The sequence below is a fragment of the Sebastes fasciatus genome, chromosome 4 (genome assembly GCF_043250625.1).
Source record: "Sebastes fasciatus isolate fSebFas1 chromosome 4, fSebFas1.pri, whole genome shotgun sequence".
In the NCBI taxonomy this organism is placed as follows: Eukaryota; Metazoa; Chordata; class Actinopteri; order Perciformes; family Sebastidae; genus Sebastes; species Sebastes fasciatus.
The window spans coordinates 36680602-36705002 of record NC_133798.1 but is presented as its reverse complement, the minus strand read 5'-3'; the positions used below and the strand labels follow the sequence as shown (position 1 = coordinate 36705002).

The following is a 24401-nucleotide window of genomic DNA, read 5'->3' as shown; positions in this document are numbered from 1 at the left end:
ATATAAAGGATACAAATTTGAAATTATAAATATATGTAATGTATGTATGAAAGTATTAGATGTATAAATGGAAATGAAAAAATAGAAAAAAATGGAAAAATAAAATTTTAATTAAGAGATGTGAGAAAAATAAACATAAGAAATAAAAGAGAATAAAAAAATGTACACAAATAAGTTGCATCTGTTAATTTTCTTTTTGTTGAAAGAGGAAGAAGCTGTTTAAATATGACATTATTCATGAAAACATATTAAACAAAAACAACCCTATTTTTGTGTCATGTCATGAGGATAACTTTGTGAGTTGTGGGATTTACAAGCTGCACTTGAACGCCCCATGTGCACGCAGGTCCGCTTCCAGGCCTCTGATTGGACGACGGACTGTCAGTTCCGAAGCTCGTCTGTCAAAGTTAACCAATCAGGAGGCTGTTTGTTGGCCGGTGCGCCGGTTCGCCGGTCGGGTTTGCAGCTGGGAGAAAAGGGGAAGCTACTGGAGAAGGCAGCAGCAGCTTCGGTATCGGTGCGGTGCGGTGCGGTGCGGGTTGTGCGGTGCTATGGACCTCAGGGATAATGTCGAGACCGGAGAGACGGAGAACCACCTGGAGAACCTCACGGAGAACCACACCGAGCTGTTCTACGTGCCGGCCAAGAGGGAGCAGGAGAAGCTGTCGGGGGTCGTCAAGAACGTGCACAGAAAACTGCGCAGGAAATACAGAGAAGGTGAGAGGACTCAAGCTCAGCGGGCCTGCAGACACACTAACACTAACGCTGAACCTCAGCTCTCTAATGCAACATTACAACAGCAATCCCGGTAAAGATAAATGGTTTTGCTCGGTAACGTCCGAGATAACGGTGTGGTGTGAGTCTGGTAAGCTGCAGACTGCAGTAGAGGTTACATTCAGCAAAGCAAGGCCTTTAAAACTACTTAACAACATCACACATATACTGGGAATAAACATCACACACACTGGGAATAAACATCACACACACTGGGAATAAACATCACACACACTGGGAATAAACATCACACATACTGGGAATAAACATCAAACACTGGGAATAAACATCACACACACTGGGAATAAACATCACACATACTGGGAATAAACATCACACATACTGGGAATAAACATCACACACACTGGGAATAAACATCACACATACTGGGAATAAAATGGGAATAAACATCACACATACTGGGAATAAACTGGGAATAAACATCACATACATACTGGGATTAACGTCACACACACACTGGGAATAAACATCACACATACTGGGAATAAACATCACACATACTGGGAATAAACATCACACACTGAATAAACATCACACACACTGGGAATAAACATCACACACACTGGGAATAAACATCACACATACTGGGAATAAAATGGGAATAAACATCACACATACTGGGAATAAACTGGGAATAAACATCACATACATACTGGGATTAACGTCACACACACTGGGAATAAACATCACACATACTGGGAATAAACATCACACACTGAATAAACATCACACACACTGGGAATAAACATCACACATACTGGGAATAAACATCAGACACACTGGGAATAAACATCACACACACTGGGAATAAACATCACACACACTGGGAATAAACATCACACACACTGGGAATAAACATCAAACATACTGGGAATAAACATCACACACACTGGGAATAAACATCACACATACTGGGAATAAACATCAAACATACTGGGAATAAACATCACACACACTGGGAATAAACATCACACACACTGGGAATAAACATCACACACACTGGGAATAAACATCACACACACTGGGAATAAAAATCACACACGCTGGGAATAAACATCACACACACTGGGAATAAACATCACACATACTGGGAATAAACATCACACACGCTGGGAATAAACATCACACATACTGGGAATAAACTGGGAATAAACATCACACACACTGGGAATAAACATCACACACACTGGGAATAAACATCACACATACTGGGAATAAACTGGGAATAAACATCACACACACTGGGAATAAACATCACAGTTATTTTAAATTCCCTCAATAAAACCTTTAAATATAAGATATCAGCAAAATGAAACAAGAATTTTGAATCTTGCTTTATTCAATGTTCAGATATCTGTTCTGGAAATGTATGCAAACTTAAGCTAACATGTATTATCTCTCTCCTAAAACCAGTGTACATTAGTCCAATAGGTTACTAATAAAGAGACTTGCAGAGCCTATCTGTTGACAATCAATGACTTTCTATTGCCTCTTTATTGCCAATAAATAACTGTGTGCACTGAACAAATATTTGGTGCAACTTTTACAGCCGAATTAGCTTTATTTATCGGAGTATTGGTGTCATTCTGAACTAGACAACATACCCACAATAAGTTAACACTAGTTAGTGCCCCACAGATCCACTGATGCAGATTTTACAGACACAAAAATAAACAGTTTGTTTGATGGCATGGAGCTGATTATATGTCAAACTGCAGGGAAGGATCTGAAGGAAGGGCTGGTATCATGGGAGCTAAGATAAAGATTGGCCATTTGTGCTAAATAAAAAGAAAAGAGATTGAGTCTGACCTTTTGCTAGTACAGTTAAGTAGTACAGAGGTGGCACAACAGGTGAATGGTCTGCTGCCACTAAGGGTGGACAGTATGGCTACAATATCATAAAGTAAATTATATATTCAAAGAAATTCTTAGTCGGATAACACTCATACGATTTTTCTTACTCATCGGTTAGTTATTTAATCAACAGATCTGAGATTTCTCCACAAAGAATCACACAAAAACACCACTTTTTACCAGAGGTGTGCTCATCGATTCTTGGAAATAAGTCATTCAGCATGAAAAAAGCATAAAAAACAAGTATACCTATACCAAAACAACCAAATAGTCGACTAATCAACTAAGTGTGGGCATCCCCAAATTCATTCATTCATTCAAATATGTGGAAAATCATTTGGGAAACATTTCATAGACAGAATGACCTGGTTGACCTATGGCTGTTAACTTCTTTTCCAGTACCTGGTATGGCAGGAGGTCGGGCTTCATGTTAGTGAAGAGTTTGCACATGTTTCGGGCTGCACAATTTTATCGAAATCGCAATATCGCCTTCTGCAATTTTCAAATCGCAGGAGGCGTAATGTGTCAAAATACCATTTTAGATTTAATACTGTTGTGCAGCAGAGATGTCCCGGCCTACACATCATATTCTACAGACTTAAGAAAACATCTTTATTTAGTACAGATCCCCTCAAAAAATCACACTGTAATCATTTTAATAATCATTTCAATGAAAATTTGAATAATTTGTAAAAACAGTTACTCCCTCTTATATCGCAAATCTAATCGCAATATCCGTCAGAGGAAGCTAAATCAATCCCTCATTGCCTAGAAAGTCACCTTTGTGACTCACCACCTGTTAAAGGCATGTGGAGAAAGTGTCACCTGCTGAGAACATCAGAGAGACACTGAAGATTTTACCCTTTATTTCTACTTTTTTAGAGAAATGTTCCCGATTTATTACTCACAGATAAAGTTAAGATCCAAACTGACACTTACTTCTGCTTTTGCGATTTGGAGAAGTGCAAGAAAGGCCAAAAAAAGAAGTAACCACTTAGTAGGAGCAGATGATTCTGTATCTCTGAAACTGTGATTTCTCAGACAAAATGTTCACCTCGGGGATGTTGCTCTCGTTCACCTCGTCTGCCCTCACGCAGAACAATGCCATAACTATTTGCAAATAAAATTCGCAAGACTATAATCGACCCCTCCGGATGCAAGAATGCAAAACAAAATGCAGCTTCATTGTCTCATGTTTTTGTGTTCCAGTGACTGAAATAAAAAGAGTAAATGGATCTTTTTCAAAGTTGTAAAGGCTGAGTCAGGGTTGGATTTCAACAGTAGTGTGTGTGTGTGTGTGTGTGTGTGTGTGTGTGTGTGTGTGTGTGTGTGTGTGTGTGTGTGTGTGTGTTGATCACCAGCTGTCTGTCCTGAGAACAAAAACATCAGTCTTCTTTCCTCTTGAGTCAATCTGGATAAGAGCATGATGTAAAATGGGAAGTTTGGAAAAACCCTTTTGCAACACATCAGCACTGACGTATGAAATCTAATATGGCCAAAATCTTCTATCCGGATATCGGTCATTTCATATCTCAATAACTATATATATCACAATATAGCATTTTTTGGTGATTTAATAAATAAATAAATAGTCTCTAAATAACCCCATAATAAAAATCATATTTGTGTTACTCCTGTGTGAATTAAATACTTATAGAGAATAGATAAATATAGGCCTCACCTAAACAAAGGGGTCAACAAATGTAATATAAATCAATAACATCTGATGCATTTCATTTTACAGGACAGGTGTCAGACATTAAGACCCATAATAATGTATATCTACACATCTTGGTCTGAATCGACTGCATGTAAAGCCTACATAAACTCACTGATTATTATATCATTGGTTAGAGTAGTTTTTTATTCTAGTTTTAGACATGCGAGGAACGTAAAGCGTCTTCCAAATGACGGGAATATTGCCGTAACGCTGTTCGGCCGCTGTTTTTTCAACATCACAATAGAAATGTTATAGATAAATATAAACTAGGCATTTTTTTTTATTGTTTGACGATATAAATCGATATATATATCGTCATATCGCCCAGCCATAAAATCGAAGTGTCAGTCAGACTGCTCAACATCTAGATAGAGGGGTTTATTCCAGCTACAAGCTTGAAGTTGAAGACTGTCGTAGTAGTTTAAAGTTCCTACCGGCAATGCTGAAGTGCCCTGGATTTAACAACTTGCTACCGTGCCTACCCACACTGAAACTTCGTGCTGTTGTTGACGCTCATGTTCTTTCTGAGGAAATTCATAGTCCTACTGAGACTGTGTAGGAGGGGAACACAAAAAGGCAAATTCAAAACGGCAGGTGCAAAATATTTAATTAAAGAAGGGAAACAATCTTTTAATTGTAGCAAAACTATTTTTTTCTTAAAGGGCTATTTTTACTGCTTCTTATATTTTATTATACAATTTTAAGGTATAATATTTTATATTTACTATTTATTTTACGGAGCCTCTCAGCAAAAGCATTTCACACAAAGATACTTGTAAAACTGGAGTGTCAATAAACATCTTGAATCTTGGAACAACAGTCAACAGTTTGTAGTCTATAGGTTTTATTTGACTTTGCAAGTATACAAGCAAACAAATATTGTGATTTAAGTTGTCTTTGCTTGAATGCATGGCTTGTTTGTTCCATTTGACTGCCTCTGAATCAAAAATTATGCATTTGATCAGGTCACTGCTCTCAAAGCAAACAGCAGAAAGAGAAGACTCAGCACAGGACAACTTTTACTAGTTTAAAACAGCTCATTAAAAATGTCAAAAAGGAGTTTCAGTAATATTGTGGAGTCAGTGTTGTGCTGTTGCAAATGTTGCCACACTCTCTACTATCAGTTATGTAGTAAGCAGTGCAAAAAGAGGTCAGGCTTTGCTGTTATTTGTGTAGCCTCTGTCCTACTTTTCCACCTTAATAACATTACATAACCACGATGTTGTGTTTTAAAATGATGTTCAATCAAGTCATGTTTTGAAGAAACCAGAAAATAATGAGAGTAAAATGAAAATAGTTTGTTGTTTTGGAGAACTGCACAGGGAAGTTGTCCTGCTACTAGCAGACCTCATGAGTGGTTAATAAGTAAAGCATGATCTGGTAGGCTTGGCATTGAATCACGGTGGTCATGCTTCTAGAGCGCTGCTGTTTACCACCACTCCTCTTGTTGTCCTTTCATTTCTGCAAATGTGAACGGGAGTCTTTCCCTTGTGGTCATGGGATTTCTCCCTTATCAGGGTGTTTGCCTTTGCTACAGGCTGTAAACTGTGAAGATGTGCTGAAGGTTTTTTTTCGTGGACTTTATTATAACTGTGAAATGGCAATTTGAGGATGATTTTTTTAATTTATTTTTTTATATGAGGAACAGTTCCACTTCTGTGCTGGCAGAGATGAGTGAACATGTCAGCAATGTAGCGGCAAGTGTGGCCTGAGCTTTTGTAGCAGTTTTTTTTCCAAAGGAGTGCTGCCATGTTTTGGTGCTAAAGGGGAGGACCGAAGTTGGCAAGTAGGTTGTGAATGTTTCCTACTAGCTGTGCATGGATGTGTCAGATGAATAGAGGACAAAAACAGGACTTCAGCATCATGATACCAGTAGCTTAAGCGAATTTTGAAAGTCTCAATTGATTACTTCTTGTGTGGTTGTTTTGTTTGTTATTTCTGTCCTGATTTTACTTTTTGTTTTCTCAGTGGGTGACTTTGACAAGATCTGGCGCGAGCACTGTGAAGATGAGCAGACGCTGAGCGAGTACGCCCTCGCCATGAAGAATCTTGCCGACAACCACTGGACCAAAAACTGCGAAGGAGAGGGACGCATCGAATGGTGCCGCAGGTGTGACTTGATTTCAAATGTCTTTCAGCTGCAGTGTGTTGGACCTCATGACAGTAAAGTCTGACTCATCTAAACCTGTAGGATGTGCTTTTTTTATAACATGTCGCTGTCGCTTTCACAGTAAAGTTTGAGTAGTGTTTACATTCCTCTTCCACAGTGTCTGTCAAGAGTATTTTTTGGATGGCGGGATGAAGAGAATGGTAGAAAAGGATGAGAAAAGTGCCATGCTCGCTATGGTTCTGGCTGCGGCATCTGTATGTGCCCAACCACACTGCACCATCCCCAGGTAAACTCTCACCCATTACCTAGCACAATAACTACAGTAACTGGCCTGAATGTGACTTTACAGATAAAAAAACAACATTTATAATGAAATAGGTGTTTGGTTTCTATTGTTTCTTATAAAAAGCATCTTCAGTCATATTGGCAAATTATTGTTGGACTTTGCTCCTCATCAAAAGCATCTATATTTAATTATGTTTAACACATCCGTACTTGCATAACGTTTACAGTAACAGTCGGAAAGATCAATTGAAAAGCTTTATCGGGCTCTTGCATGTGATGTTCAGACTAATAGAAAGAAAACATCCAGAATACACATTAAGATGTTTATTTATTTATTTTTTTTCAACATATTTTTATTATTTTCAGAACAGAAGGCTCACAGCAATGTTATGTTCAACAGTTATTCTATACAGTCAGACCCCCCCACCCTCCTCCAAAACCAATAAATAAAAATAAATGAATTATAAAAATGGGTAAAAAGGGACATTTTGCATAAAATAACAGTGGTTAAACTGACCGTAAAAATAAATATATATATATATATACATATATACACATACATACCTACATAAAGATGTTTATTTTAATACTTTGTGTATTTGCGTCTGTAGATTTCTCCTAAATTCACCAAAAGTTAGCATTAGATAATGCCTCATTTGCATATTTAAACATAACATTTTCAGAGAGCTTCCAATACAAAAAATGTCTTAATGTAAGTAATCAACTGGGGAAGTTTCATGCTGATATCTATTAGTTAAATCCTTTTAGCCTATTCCTCTGTACTATCTTGCAAAATGTATGGAATTTTACAACCCTTATCTTTAAAGGCTGTTTTCTCAAAATTAGGTTTTTCCCCCTACTATGACCAAGAAATCTCCACTTCAGTAGAACTTGCATACGCCAAACTGTCCCGTTTCATTCCTATCTATAATCTGAAGGGTTTCACAGTGAGTGAGCAGTGATACAAAGACATATTTTAAATTCCCTCAATAAAAACCTTTAAACATAAGATATCAGTTTCACAAGTTTCACAAGTTTCATGGCGATATCTATTAGTTACTACTGTTGGATGCAAAAGTTTGTTTTGACACTTGTTCCACCTTTGTGTTGTAGTTCTCTCTCTCTGCTGGGGAAAATGCGCCTTCTTGACGTGGGAAGCTGCTTCAACCCTTTCTTGAGATTTGATGAATTCCTGACAGTCGGTATTGACATAGTGCCTGCAGTTGAGGTATGCGTGCTTGTTTGGCTCATGTTTTTTTGTTTTAACTCCTTGTTGACACAAATAAATTGCACGGGGTTTTCCTGTCTGGTGCTTCAGTGCTGGCATTACAGAGCAAAAACAAGGGCAGAAATGACTCATGCAGGGGCATTGCTGTTGTGGTTAGGCAGTATGCGTGAACACATTTTGCAGAAAGCGGAACAAAAAGCGTCGTGCATTCTGCAACTGCAAGAAGAAAAACGACATGAGAAAAGATCACATCAGAACCGTTTCAAAGTGCTGAATTTCTGCCTGTTTTCTCTCCTTCAGAGTGTGTACAAGTGTGACTTCCTCAACCTTCAGCTCCAGCAGCCTCTCCAGCTGGCAAGTGACGCGGTAGAAGCCTTCCTCCGCCAGCTCCACAACCCCATCGACGCGCTGCCCGCGCAGCTTTTCAACGTGGTGGTCTTCTCCCTGCTCCTGTCCTACTTCCCCTCACCGTACCAGCGCTGGATCTGCTGCAAGAAGGCCCACGAGCTGCTGGACTTGCACGGCCTGCTGCTCATCATCACGCCCGACTCCTCCCACCAAAACCGCCACGCCCTCATGATGCGCAGCTGGCGCGTCGCGGTGGAGTCGCTGGGCTTCAAGCGCTACAAGTACGTCAAGTATTCCCACATGCATCTCATCGCATTCCGCAAGGTGTGTCTGGCCACCACCAGCGACCTGGTGTCACGCAACTACCCGGAGATGCTCTACATCCCTCAGGACTTCCACTCCAACGAGGAGGAAGAATGTGCCGACGTGCCCGTGCAGGTGCGCTCCGATTTCGAGGATGACCAGATGGCTTGGGGCTTCACGGAGCTACCTGACACGCCCTATGATTCAGATTCTGGGGAGAGTCAGAGCAGCTCGGTGCCTGGCTTCCATGAGCTAGAAGACCCCATCCTGCTTCAGAGCTAGGCTAAACCAGCTAACCCCCCCACCCCACCCCCCCCTCTCTCCTTTTCTCTACGTAACTATCACCTCCCCTTCAACTGCTGCGCTGCCAAATCTAACCTGCTGCATTCTTCTCCCACTTCTCCTCCCTCTCCTCAAAACAATGCAGTTTGCACAGTGTGAAAGAGAGAAGTTTACAGATTATTTTCTCATATCCACACTCCTCTGAGAGTACACACGCATACACAAACACATACGCATTCGCACACACACTAAGATGGATATATTTTGATAAATATCTAGGTTTTTTAAGAGTTGGAAAAGTGAATGCCCTTAAGATATCTAAACTCCCCTAGCTCCTTGATTTCCACGCCATCTTCCAATCAGCTTTCAATAACAAAAAGTCAGCTTGTCTACGTCCTGTCTCTATTTGAATAAGCTAGTGAGGCAGGCTGCTTTAGTACAAAAGACAAATACAGCAACCCCCAGCAGTCTGACAGGAGTTTGGTTGCACTGGAGAGATTGAACGACTGGACTGGTACGCTTGCTTCTGTCTTAGTCATGCAGCTAGACTTTCTGAAAAATTCTCGATGTGCATTTAGTTTTCCAAATCCAGAAAAAAAAAAAGAAGTTCATTGTTTTGAAACATATATATATATATTCTCAAAAGTCAAAACATTGGTGTCGTCCAGTGTAAAGTGTGACAATGCCGTTTTAACTTGGCATCCTCTGAATGATTTGTGTATCTTTTACAAGAAAGTGGTATTTGTAGCATTTTAAAACATTTCCAGAACCATACGGTAGGAGTATTACTAGGTTTACTAATGTGAAACTGTAACTGTGTTTACTCATTGTGTAACAAGGTACGAGTGTTTCAAAGTAGGTATTAGAATTTTTTTCCTCCTCTCGTTGTCCTCACAAATATTAAGACTGAATTATCTCCTGTTAGATTTCCAATACATGTTTGTTCTCTAGCAGAGGAATAGTACAACACTGCAAGTCAGTGACCCATATCAAACGGACTTTAAAAGCACCAGTATCCTTTGACACAATTTTGTAACTTTGATGTGAAACTACAGTTAAGCCTCGAAAAAAGATCTGAGCTCCTCACAGGAAAAAAATCACCTTGACAAGAAGAGATTTGCACTAATTTACCGTTTGGTCACACAGAAGCTCTGAAACAGGTGAGAAACTGTAGATTTTAGCAATAGCAAGCGAGACCAGATGTGAAGATACTGTGTCCGACGGATGGAGGGGGAGGTTTTAGCTAAAGACACTACCAGATGAAATGCTAGTGTGTGTTCCTGCCTGTCCCTGAACGGGCGAAATGTGCCGGTGTGGTTGGGTTTGTCAGTGTGAATGAAGGAATGTTGATGTGTTGTTGTCAGTGGCACTTTATCACTGATCCCAAAGGGTGTCACAAAAAATGTAATTATTTTCCTATGATGACAGTTTTACAACCAATATGATGGGCCCATAAGATAATACCAGTACGTCGAAGGTGCCTTCTTTGTTCACATTTACTGTATGTTGCAAGCAGACTTTCATGCCCCCTGGAGAAAACAGACAGATATCACGCTTCTTTTGGTCAAACAGTACATACATACAAACTATCCAGTTCTCCTCTGTCATATTAATAACAAGAAACATTTCCAGTGTTGATGTAATGCAGTGTGTTTGTTGCCATTCCCATTATCATTTTCCAGTTAATGCACATTTCTCTGCTGATATCTTCTCTGTTTTTATCAGAAACAAACACATTTCACAGTACCACACATATTCAGAAGTTTTGTGATTAATTGGTGCATTTGTCTTCCAATGTTTCTTTTGGCCCATTCGCATGAGTTGTTTCATCTTCATTATCAACATTTTCAACAATGCAGAACAATGTGTGCTTATAGTATGGTTGTATTTCTCTTTTATAAATGAATGTAAATGTAAGGTGTCTGTGGAGTTTTTTGTGTGTTGTACCTTTTACTTTTGAACATTCAAAATACTGCTCTGTGTACTGCTTATGAAGTTATGAAGGGGCAGTTGTGACAGACAATATTTGCCAACACCAGGAGCGGTTGAAAGCATGATTAAAGCAGCGGCATGTATCATGAGGCAGGATTACTTCCATTATGTAGTAATAATGCACATGATGCGTAGTGTTATACCTTGCGTTTAAGGACATTTTGACACTGAGGCCATGTCCTCAGGGTTTTAAGTGTTACGCTGGAACCATACACTAGTATTTTATAATAATACCTTAAGGCCAACAAAAAAATAAACTGATAAAGTAAATAACTGAATAAAATGTGAAATACAAGATATTTAAAGACAATTTTACAGTCTTTCTCAGAAAGGTACGATTGCATTTGGGAGACTTTTTGCGAGGTCAAGAACTTTATTTTTTTTAAATCCCAGCAGTGGTAACCTGCTACCATTTTGCTTACATTTTTTTAAATGTATTTATTTTTACTTATTTTACCGCATTGTTGACTAAAGTGCAGCAGCAGTAGGCAGAAACAACTTGTCTGAGTTAACTCCCTCAAATCTGGAAGATAGACAGAAATAAAGACAGCTGGTCCCAGTTCAGTTGAATTAAACATTCTTCTGTGTAAAAGTTCATTCTTGACCCGTAAAAAAAAACAATCTTCTTAACTCAAGTCCAAGTAAGTGAAACTTGCTGCATTTGCAATTATACTGGAAACTTACACTAGTATTTTACTGAAAAACAATACCTTAAAGCCAACAAATAGAAACTAATAAAGTAAATAACTGAATAAAATGTGAAAAAATACAGACATTTAAAGACACATTTAAAGACTTTCTCAGAAAGGTAGGGTTACATTTGGGAGACATGTACTCTGACTTTATTATTTATTATTTATTTATTTTTTAAATCCCGACTATGGCACTGCTACTGTTTTGCTTAGTTTATTTTTTTTTATTTAATTTAATTTAATATTAGTTTAATATTAGTTTTTTTTATTTTATTTAATATTTTATTTGTTTTACTTCATAGTTGATTAAAATGCTGCAGCAGTAGTAGGGTAGACAGTAGAGTTAATAACTCCCTCAAAACACTTTTACAGACTTTCTCAGAATGGGAGACATGAACTCATGACTTTATTATTTTTTTTTAAATATTATTATTTATCGCCTTAAAAAAAAATAAAAAAATAAGCAAAACCGTAGCTTAGTTTTTTTTTTTTTTTTTAACTCATGACTTTATTTATTATTTTTAAATATTATCATTTATCGCCCTGGAAAAAATATTAAATTAAATTAAAGTAAACAAATAAAATAAAAAATAAGCAAAACTGTAGCTTAGTTTTTTTTTTTTTTTTTTTTTTTTTTTAATTTATTATTATTATTATTATTTTAACTTTTTTACGGCATAGTTGATTAAAATGCTGCAGCAGCAGTAGGGTAGACAGTAGAGTTAATAACTCCCTCAAAACACTTTTACACACTTTCTCAGAATGGGAGACATGAACTCATGACTTTATTACATTTTTTTTATATATATATATTATTATTGATCGCCTTAAAAAAAATATTAAATTAAATAAAAAAAATAAAAAAATAAGCAAAACCGTTGCTTAGTTTTTTTTTATTTCATTTGAATAAATTCAATTTTTTTTTTTATTTAATTTTTTTTACGGCATAGTTGATTAAAGTGCTGCAGCAGCAGTAGGGTAGACAGTAGAGTTAATAACTCCCTCAAAACACTTTTACACACTTTCTCAGAATGGGAGACATGAACTCATGACTTTATTTATTTTTTTAATATTATTATTGATCGCCTTAAAAACATTTTTTTATTAAATAAAAAAAAAAAAAAAAAAAAATAGCAAAACTGTAGCTTAGTTTTTTAATTTTTTAATTTAATTTAATAATTTTTATGGCATAGTTGATTAAAGTGCTGCAGCAGCAGTAGGGTAGACAGCAGAGTCAATAACTCCCTCTAATCTAAAACGCGGATTTGCCCGTTTTGACCCTCAGCTCTCCCCGTAGCCGAAGCCGAGGTGTCATGGCGGCTGCTGGCTGTCAACTCAAAACTTTGAACTCGACAAACTTTGTAAACAGATAAAATGTCATTAAACATGTCTCTAACTCTGCTGACAGCTGCTCTCACCTTCCACCCTCTAACCCTCACCGGACACCAGATGAGTACTACCAGTCTATAAGTCATTAAAGGTCCTTTAGAGAGTCCTTATCATCATCATGTTGGGCTGTCTGCGTTACTGTGTGAGCCACTGCCTCCGGGCAGCGATGACCCGGCTGGAGGAGGTGAACGGAGAGGTGAGCAGCCGCTCGTCTGTCCGCTGGCTGGGCTACCTGTCCGGCTTCAACCTGCTCGTCGCGCTGTGTCTGGGTCTGTACGCCCGCTGGGAGAGGACCCTGGACACGTCTCTGCTCGTCATCTTCATCCTGGCTCTCATCGTGCCCCTGATAGCCAGCATAGTGTACTACTACTTCAACATGGAGAGGGTCAGCCTCAGTATACTCCACCTGTGGTTCGGCTTCTTGCTCGGACTTCAGTGTTTCTTCCACACACCTGCTGCTGTTAACCTGGACCGAGACGTGAAGGAGCAGGCGGCCAACTACCTGCTGCTGGCCAGCGTGTCTCTGCGGACTCTCTGGGCGCTTCTGGAGAGGCTCTTCGGATGCACCATGTACAAACCCGCCTTCCTGACCTCTGCAGAGCGGCTGGAGCTGCTGGGGTTCACCGCTGCCAGCACCTCACTGCTCTTCCACAAGTCTCTGAGTGTCATGGTGCTGGTTGTGGCTCTGGCAACTCTCATGGTTGCTCTCCGGATGAAGGCTGTTCTGGCTCTACCTAACTTAATCTGCTTCTCCATCATCACCTCTGTGCTGTTCTTCAAGGCGCTGGACATCACCACCAACCCTTTTGCACTCGCCTGCTTCTTCAGCCAGCTCATCTGCGACCCCTTGCTGGATGTTTACTTCAGTGGGCTCTCTGTGATTGAGCGCTGGCAGCCCTTTCTGGTGTGGAGAGCTCTGTGGCGGAGGATGTCCTTGCTGCCTCTGCTGCTGGTGGAGGTGACCTTCATCATCCTGGCTACGAGGAAGCTGAACGCCTTGGACCACCAGTGGTACCTGATGATCCCAGGCTTTGTGGTCTGCGTGATCTTCTGGCTCATCTGCCACATGGTGTTTGTCATCACAGTGTGGGGCTTCCACACCAAGCTCAGTGAATGCCAGAGGCTGTGCTTGTCCCAGGGGTCAGGGGTCAGCGGCCTAGACAAGGTCATGGCATCAAAGGGGATGAGACACTTCTGCCTCATCTCTGAACGCCTGGTGCTCTTCTCGCTGGTGTCAACTGTTGCTGTTGCTGCTCTTTGTTGGCAGGTAGGGGCAGTCGGGCGACATGTATCTTCTCATATATCAACTGTTTATCACTGGATTTATTAATAAAAATGTGCTGCAAATTTGAAAATACTGCGAGCACAAACAGAGTTACGACACTGTGGATGAAACAGCAGTTAATCATCAGGAGGTACATGCACATCCATAAGTTATTTGCAGTTGCTGGGTAACACTAATCTACTCTGCACAAAAGGATGACAAAATATATCCGTACTCTGCTATTTATTTCCCAGTTCTTCTTTTATTCTACATGGACATGACAATATTTCGAGCATGTCCTCTGAGACAGAGGTTGGAACGTTGTTATGTCCGTGTAGAATAAAAGGAGAACAAGCAGCGTTTGGGTTTCTCTGTGCTCTTAGACCAGCATTTCTCAACCTTTTTGGCTTGTGATCCCTTAAAGGGGAACTACACCCATTTTCAAAGTTCATTACATACATAAATGCGTTCATTACATACATACATACATACATACATGTTATTCCTATGGTCTAAGACAGTCCAACAATATTAGTAAACATGAACAACTCTCTCCTAAATCTAAAAAACTAGAGTGCTAAAACTCATATTTGTGATGTCATAGGGTATAAAGTGAAATGTATTCATGCAAATGCAGATGCATGTTACAGTTTCTTCCACAGCATTTTCCTTCATACGTCTTACTCTTGTCAATGCAGCGTACGCCAATATTTAATTGATTTTTAATGATCGTGACTGTCCTCCACAGGCCTCCAGCAGTATCTTTGTGAGCATGTTCCTGCTCGTCCTGCCTCTGGAGTCTCTGTTCCACGGCCTTTTCCATGAGCTCGGGAACAGCCTGGGAGGAACCTGTGTGGGCTACGCGGTGGTCATCCCCACCAACTACTGCAGGTAGTGTGTGTAATGCAGAACTGCTGGGAGAGTGGGAAACAGTTACCAGCCAGATGTCGGTACTGTGTGGTCCTACCAGGTCTAAGTGACTAATGGAGACAACGCTTTCTGAAATGAGTCCAGTATTGAGGGAGAACGCTGCAGCCGCCAGCCGCCAAACGGGCTGTAATGTAACATTTGGGACAACCTGGTACCGTCATTTTACGTCCACTAAAAGTGCTTGTCTTCGCCACTGACAGGCTCAGATTGTTATTATATGTGTCTGACAACATTATGGAAAGGACCCTACAGAGAAATGAAATGTTTTTAATAACCTTCTCTTGATCCGGTCTGTTTGTTATTGTGTGTCTCGCTCAGAGAAGTCTCGTTGTGAAATGTTGCGTCGCCTCCACATTGTTGAAATCCGCGAAATATTCGGCCGTGACATTGACAATCTTTTAGATTAGACACTAAGCTATGCTTTCTATACTCCCAACACAACAAACTCTGATAACACCGGCACTCCTCTCTCCACTATCACTCACGTCTCCACCATTGTCTTTCAGCAACAAGTCACATGACACAATGACAAACAGGAAGCGAAAGGTATGACAAACAGGTTTTTTCTCTGTAGGGACCTTTCCATAATGTTGTCAGACACTTCTAATAACAACCTGAGCTTGTCAGTGGCAAAGACAAGCACTTTTAGTGAATGTAAAATTACAGTACCAGGTTTCCCCAAATGATTACATTACAGCATGTTTATCTGCAGCGTTCTCCCTCAGTACTGGACTATATTTAAAAAAGTGTTGTCCCCCATTAGTCACTTAGACACAAAAACATGGGAAGATAGGGTCACCTTTTCCCAAAGTTATCCTTTAAAATCAACATTTTGTGTGTATTATTCCTGATATTTGAAGTGTTAATGTATCTCACCACAAAGCAGTAAGACATAGCCGTTCTGTGAGGAAGAGAAAATATTGATGAATCCCGGATTTGTTCGTACGCACGGTTTAAACACAGATTTGTGCATTTACATGTTAGTGAATGAGGCCCAATGACTTACAACTCTTTGGTTTTAAATATTCAGCCAACAAATGTTGCAGGAATGTAGTATTTGCCTGCTTACTTAGAGCTGTCCACTTGTGATCCGATCACTGAGGACACATGTTAATACCAGGTCTGAACAGGGCCTATGAGAATGTACATACTGAAATGTTACAGTTTTGGTTTTCATTGTTTTTATTGACTTGTCCTATAATGATCGGCTACTCCCATCAATTTCTAGTGACATATGTAGCCATATGTTAAGTCGTGAAATCCTTTAGCTTTTTTGCTCTGTTACAACAACTTCACTGCTTTCTCCGTGATACACCTCAAGGCAAACCTATTTCCTTATATAAAGAAATGGGGGTTTGGCAGTGTGCACACTCGTCATGAATTTGACAGTAATTTTGCATGCACACTTATTTTGTGCACAAAGTAAGAACATTTCTACGCACATGTCAGTGAATGAGGCCTATTCTGTATTCATGAAGTCGTCTTTGACTCATTAGACGTGCCCTGACCTGTGCTGAATGACCGATCTAAATAGACATGATTCATTCTCTTTCCTCCTCTGTGTTATTTTTGTCTTCCTCACAGTCCTGACGGCCAGCCCACGCTGCTGCCTCCAGGCCAGGTTCAAGAGCTGAACAGACGTTCTACAGGCATATTGAACAATGTGCAGCGCTTCTTCGCCCACCACCTGATTGAGACTTTTGGCTGCGACTATTCCCTCAGCGGGATGACCCAGGACACTCTGCAGGCCAAGATCAAACGCTTCTTGGAGCTACGCACGGCAGACGGGCCTCGCCACGACACCTACGTGATTTTCTACAGCGGTCACAGTTACCACTCTGGAGAGTGGGCGCTGGCAGGTGAGAGGGGAAATTCTGATTAGTAACACAGTTGATTAATTAATCATTTTAATGGTAATACAATTACAATTTAGGCACAAGTATTAATTTTAAAGTTAATGAAGCTGGATTAGGTGCAATATTGTTGCTTTGAGTGTGTTCTCAGTGTATCAAATGAAGCACTGGATTTTCACTGCAATTTTTGTTTTGGGTTACATGCTGTGGTGGCATAATAATATTTTATAATAATGTTTTATTTATTAATATTTGATTTATATCACTGTGCTTTTTGATTTTTGTAATTTTCCAGGATTTCCCACAGAATTTTGTGATAAGATGGAAAAGGCCTAAAAAAACAGTATTTAGACCAGAGGAAACTTGTAAAAAAAAAAATGTAATAAATTCAAACTAATGACCGATGTAAGGGTGTGAGGATATCTCAAATATAATATACCCGTAATATCACACAAAACCTTCCACCTGTTTAATTTAATTAGTAAATAAAGAAGTTTTAATGTAGGTGAGGTGTGAAGAGAAATAATTTGAGTGAAAAGTCACTCAGATATAAGAAACATCTGCAATCTTAAAGAATTTACAGGATTATTCTGTGGTCACACTTTGAATCTTTTTACTATCAGAATACTTTTTTAATAACATTTTTATGACATACTATACTATGACTTTTTCATGGTACACATTTCTATTATTTTATTTATTTTTATGTCATACTATAATGACGTTTTAATGACTTTATAATATTTTATATGAAATTCAATACTATGACTTTTTCATGACATTTTTGTGACATTTTCTATAACATATTATACTATAACTTTTAAAAAAAAAACATTTTTATGACATACTATGCTATGACTTTTTAATTACATTTCTATGGCATACTATAGTTTTTTTTACATTTTATGATGAGTTTTTAATATATATATATATATATATATATATATCTTTTTATGACACCTTTTAATGATTTTTTTATGGCATACTATACTATGACTTTTAATGACATTTTTTATGTCATACTATAACATGACTTTTTCATGACATATTTTTATGGCATACTGTACTATGACTTTTTTGTACTTCTTTTATGACACACCTTTTTTATGAAATTGTTATGGCATACTATGCTATGACTCTTTAATGACATTTTGTATGGCATACTATAGTTTGGCATATTTTATGGCATAATATACTATCAATTTTAGATATTTTTTAAGACACCTTTTTCATGAAATTATTATGACTTACTATACTATGACATTAATGACTTTTTATGAAATTTTTTATGGCATACTGTACTAAGACTTTTTAAAGAGTTTTTTTATTGCATACTATACTATGGCTTTTTTATGGCATTCTATTTAGGTCTTTTTTAATAATGTGAGAATCTTATACTATTCTCCTCATGCATAGTTTGTTTCTGTGTGATCTGTAATCAGCTGGTTTCTGTGTTCCTCATCAGGAGGAGACACTCTTCGCCTGGATAACATCTTGGAGTGGTGGAGGGAGAAGAACAGCAGCTTCTGCTCGCGCCTCATCTTGGTGCTGGACTGTGACCACTCGTCGGCGTGGGTGAGGGAGGTACAGAAGGTGGAGGGTCCGTATGTGGCTGTACAGGGAGCGACGCTCCTTCGAGTGACGGACGTCGAGCTGCAGGACCCCCCGCAGCTCGGAGACTTCACCGCTCAGTGGGTGGAGTATAACTGCAACTCAAACAGCAACATCCAGTGGTCTCAGCCGGGCAGGGCAGTTTCTGCCGCCTACGGCATCTCCAAATACTGGAGCGACTACACGCTGCACCTGCCCACTGGAAATGATGTTGCCAACCTCTGGAGCATGTACTTCCCTCGGATGACCTACCCGGTGGTACAGTTGGCGCTGTGGTCCGGCGTTTCCAATGAGTTGGGGCTCTGCAGCATTTGCCTGCGATTTCTTAGGAGAGTCAAACTGAACTGGTTTCCACCGGCGATACTGGACACTGGCCAAGGCTTCAAACTGGTCAGATCATAGAAATATGAAAACAGGCTATTTTTGTATTTTCTAAAAGGCGAAAGGCGAGTTTCTTGGACCCTTAAAATAGGCAGCTATTGGATTGTTAACGCGCCGCTAACCAGTTTTCCTGTTAGTTACTGAAAAACAAATCACTGACTGATCAGTCGGTTTGAAATTTATCTATTTAGTACCAGCTTTTATACTCTTTGCGATTTTTTTCTATTAATGTGTGTTTTTAGCTTTGATCTTAACATTGAACAGATATATCAACGTGTGAGATGAGACTCGGCACATTGACTCTATTTTGCACGTTTGCATCGTATTTACTGTTAGATCTGATTCCACCTTAATTATAAGAACATTCGTGCCTTTTATTGTAAAAATCACCAAAGAACATCCGGCTGGCTAGGCTCATTTTTTTTTTTTTTTTTTTTTTTTAAACCTTTAACCAAAGTGGCCGTGGTACATTTTTTTCAAAGGACGATCTCAGGCGTAAATCATATAAGCAGCATTTAAGCAGTCCAGAGCAGTTTTTTTTAGAGTTCAAACTGTTATATTGTTCTTGTATTTTGATTGTGGAATGATTCCTTTTACACCTCTGTACTACACTATGCATTTTACGCTCCAAGCTTTGAGTTAGGGCTGGGCGATACGGCCTAAAAATATAATCTTGTCCGTTTTACAATTTTAATCGTGTTTTTTTTCTTCTTAAACACACAAAAGGAAAAGAAGAGAGAGAACCTCCTCTTTACAAGCGTCGGTCGCTTCTCATCCTTCACTTCACTCTTTCTCTCGTTGCAGATTGTGTCTGAGTAAAACCCCGGCCATCGTTGCGTCTTTTCATGCGACGCATCCCGTTGCGGCCATCGGGCTTGTGGGAGGGGAAACGATGACGACACACTGTCAGACTTACGGTCATTATTTACTTATATTGTCTGATGAGAGATGAGGACAAAAATCCGACTTCAAGGATTTTCCTTTTTTATTAAAACGAAAACGGCGACAAAATGTGGAATAATCACATCAAATAAATTACAGCGATAGTCCATGAGAGTGAATTTGCTCATATGTAGACCTATAAACAAATAATATATATAAAGAATAAATATACTAAAATGGCACTCGGAGAGCGCAGACCTCCGCCAAGGAGCCTGACTTTAAAAACAGATCACAGCCGACAGCTGGCGGTACCGTGAGGTCGTTGGCTTATTATTACCACGGTGTGTTTCCGTGTAACGTGTCGGCGGATGCCTCTCTCATTCAGCAATCAGCAGCCTTGTTATGTCTGTATAACGTTACACTACGTTGTCTCTCATCCCGTCATCTACCGCTTTTTTCTTTTTCTCACCGCGGACGGACAGCAGCTCCCGCACCTCGAAGTCTCGCCACACATCCACACACGTATCTCTCTGCTCTCCGAAGGAAGGAGGCGGGGTCACGCGTCATCAACACGTCATTTGTTACTCTGCGCATGTGTTATACCCTGGCTGATCGGAATCTGTAAAAAAAATACCTCCCTTGGAAGGAAGTAATAAAACTGAAGCCTATACCAACATATAAAATAAGAGACCTGGTTGAAACTGTCTGTCTATCGATCTCCGCTGCGTTTCAGTACCCGAGACAGCGCCCAGATGCTGGAATAACTTAGTCATGCTGCTTTTAGGTTCCACAGATTTTAGACGTACTTAACAGCGGATAGTGGTTTGCTCGAGGTCGGACGCTAAATGGACGACGCTATGGGAGCTCTGGGAAGCGGCGGCAGTTCCGTACTGTAATTACTCAAGTTAAAATGAAAATCAATTTTCATTTCTAAACATTGTCATAAAACATTAATTCGAATGAATTGATAAAATCGATTTATCGCCCAGCTCTACTTTGAGTATATTCAATGCACTGCTTTGCACTTGTTTGTTGTAACAGCATTTTGTATTGCTTTTAGGGGTGATTTTTAAATACTCTCCGATGCTTCAGGGAGTCCAGAAAGAGTTTTTTTTTAAACTGTACTAATGAATGCACTACACACAGACATGTGTGCGAACCACAGTATGTATGTCAATGTATAAACCCCAGGAATTAAATGCATCACATGATAGAGATGCATTTTCTACTTGGGGTTTATCGCAGCGTACTGGGCTATGCAAGATTATTCAGGTAAAAGATGAGTGAAACTATGCAATAAAGGAGAAGTGGGACTTCACTGCTTAAATCATGAGTTTAATGGCCTCCTCATTGGATACATTCTTCCATCAACAAAATGAAACATTACAACAAATCCATTCATAAAAAGTAAAAGGTCTGCACACGGTTTAGTGGGGTTGTTATTTCCTAAAACTTTCTTGAAAGTTTCCTGGAGAGAACTTTGTAATTTTCCAAATTATAGAGAATATATACAGAAAGTTCTGAGACTGTAGTTTAGTAAATTGTTGAATCCAGAAAGATTTCCTTTTAAAAGAACTGCTTATTTTAAACCCAGGTACCGGAAAATGTTTAACCTTCATTCATTAATTTATTTTGTAGACACATTTGAACTTACCTGAGTATATGCCAAACGACATAGTTACTTTACAGGAAATTTATGCGGAATTTACAGGCCTTTAAAATAATAATACTAAAAAACAAAACATTACTAACAGAACAAAGCACTTTACAATGTCTCTCATTCATCCACACACACAATGGGGATTGAAGGCAGCTTCCTCACTGGGAGCAGTGTGGGGTTTAGTGTCTTGGTTTAGGCCACTGTAATGCACAGACTGTGTATTGAACCACCCGTCCTTTGATCAATGGACAACCTGCTCTACTCCGTGAGCCAACAGCTGCTCAATGATGAGGAAGGTAGTTGCTGAGAGCATGAGGGAAGTGTTGTACTATTGCAAAGACAGCCGGCTCCAAAATAAATTGACGCAAATTGGCCAAAAATAGATAAAAAATGTATTAGCATACCTTTTCTCTGATTATTGCTATGGTTCCAGGGTTTCAGGACAATCTCATCTGCTTGAGGTACTTGCCCAACCGGTTGGCCTTATCAGTGGATATGGTGATGGAATGCTGACTAGTTTGCTGGTATGTAGCCTCCTATACTTTGACTCTATACTCTTTTTATGGCACAGGCCCACTATGACATTTTTATGGCATACTGTACTATGACTTTTTTTCTGACATTGTTATGGCATACTAATTGTTTGAGACATTCCAGTGGTGACCAGTGAGTGGCGCTGTGGGTTGCCATGGTAGTGTAGACTCATTTGGACCAAGTTGATTCAGGTGTGACGCACAGAGAGGTCCATCCATGTTGTCTGACTGTAGAGTCTGGTTAATGATGGTGGTGTTTATTTGAAGAAATGTAACTTACTTTTGTGACAGTGGGAAAATAAATGGATTGATATCTAAACACAGTTAGAGCAACTATGTTTATCTGGATCTGTATGTTGTCCATCACAAGGGAACAGCTGTGCAACCGGAGAGACCTGTCCCATGAACAAGTGAAATGAGGTAGGCCTGCTGGTTGCACTAATTAATTAAAAATGTGTGTGACAGTTAAGTTAAAGGTAGTATAGTATGTCGAAATTTTCATAAAAAAAGGTTATAGTATGTCGAAATTTTCATTAAAAAGTTATTTATAGTATTTCGAAATTTTCATGAAAAAAATTCGTAGTATTGTATGTCAAAATTTTTATGAAAAAAATGTCATAGTATAGTATGTCGAAATTTCATTAAAAAAAAGTTATTTATAGTATGTTGAAATTTTCATGAAAAAAAGTAATTTATAGTATGTCAAAAATTTCATGAAAAAAAGTATGGTATGTCGAAATTGTCATGAAAAAAGTTATTTATAGTATTTTCTAAATTTTCATGAAAAAGTCATAGTATAGTATGTCAAAATTTTCATGAAAAAAATTCATAGTATTGTATGTCGAACTTTTCATGAAAAAAATTGTTCTAGTATAGTATGTCGAAATTTTCATGAAAAAAAGTAATTTATAGTATGTCGAAATTTTCATTAAAAATAATCATAGTATATTACGTCGAAATTTTCATGAAAAAAAAAAAATATATGTCAAAAAATGTCATAGTATAGTATCTCGAAATTTTCATTAAAAAAGTTATAGTATGTCGAAAAATGTAGTGAAAAAAGTCATACTATAGTATGTCATAAAGTCAGAGTTCAGTACGTTAAAAAAAAGTCTTTGTATACTTTGTCAGTCATAGTATAATATGTTTCAAAAACCTATAGTATGTCGAAAAAAAAATCAAAACAGTAATACTGTCAAAGTCATAAACTTGTGTCAAGGAAAACCATAGTATAGTATGTCAAAAAACAATCGTAAAAAAGACTTTGTATAATATGTCAAGAAATGTCATAGTTTAGTATGTGCAAAAAGTCAGAATAGTATATTGAAAAAAACTAAAAAAACTCATAGTATACTATGCCATAAAAACTGTCATAGAATAGTATGTCATAAAAGAAATCATGAACTGGAATTACTGCTCGGCGGTTGTATGCCTCCAACAAACAGTCAAGTTGCAGTTTACGTCATGTCTGTCCAAAATGTCCCTTTACTAACACTTAATCATTTTATCCTGTTAGACATTTGTGTGAAATTGTCTTAATTAAAGGGACTGTTTGTAACTTTTTAAGCGTATAAATGTAGCGGGTCGGCACACATGCGCGTTCGCATATGCGCACTCGCGTGTGGCTGGAGCCTCGTCTCAGCTGCCTGCTCTCCTTCACTCACAGACAGCGCGCGCGTCCTCGATGTCTCGCTCCACCTCTAGACGTGAACGCGCGCTCACTCCACACTGCAGAAGAGTTAGTTTAGCTCTGAGAATATCTAGTGAATGTTCAGGGGACGTTTGTGCAGAAATAAATGCTGCAGCTCCTCCAGACCAACAGAGCTTTCCCGTGTCTTGTCAGAGTTACGTTGTCTTCTCGTTACCGACCGGGTGCCGGTGTCTCCTCTGCTCTCTCCGGCTGCGGGCGGAGAGAGCAGGGAGACACGCTGCAGAGCCCCGCTGCCTCAGCCTGCACTTAGGCAGGAAAAGCCAACACTAGGATCAGCATTGATTCATGGAGAGACCTTCGTCTGGTCAGCTAACATTACTGCCAAGCAGCTGCAATATAGAGTGATAATGTAGTTTTAGCTGACGTGTGTCGCCTCACTGTTTTGGTATATTTAGAGCGAGCAAGCGCGAGCCCGACGCTGACTTTCGTTGATTTCACGGCCACAGGTGTCGCTGTTAACAAGCATTTCTTAAAGTTACAAATAGTCCCTTTAACATAAGAAATGTTGAGTTATGGCAAAAAAAAAAGTTGTTTTCTTAGGTCACAGTGACCTTTAACCACCAAATTCTAATCGATTC

The 24401-nt window shown here is 39.1% G+C and overlaps 2 protein-coding genes across 2 annotated transcripts; both read left to right on the top strand.

Moving 5' to 3' along the window:
* Positions 1-319: 319 nt before the first annotated feature.
* Positions 320-10842, top strand: samtor (S-adenosylmethionine sensor upstream of mTORC1). Its single transcript, XM_074633964.1, is given in 6 exon segments — positions 320-456; positions 458-717; positions 6338-6479; positions 6637-6765; positions 7878-7992; positions 8293-10842. Coding segments are annotated over 6 exon segments (1401 nt in total). The 5' UTR covers positions 320-334; the 3' UTR covers positions 8926-10842.
* A 1902-nt stretch (positions 10843-12744) lies between these two features.
* Positions 12745-21252, top strand: tmem168b (transmembrane protein 168b). The gene is made up of 4 exons (XM_074633959.1): positions 12745-14265; positions 15011-15153; positions 16777-17051; positions 18511-21252. Exons 1-4 carry the CDS (start codon positions 13117-13119, stop codon positions 19056-19058), a joined length of 2115 nt encoding a protein of 704 aa, XP_074490060.1. The 5' UTR covers positions 12745-13116; the 3' UTR covers positions 19059-21252.
* Positions 21253-24401: the final 3149 nt, after the last annotated feature.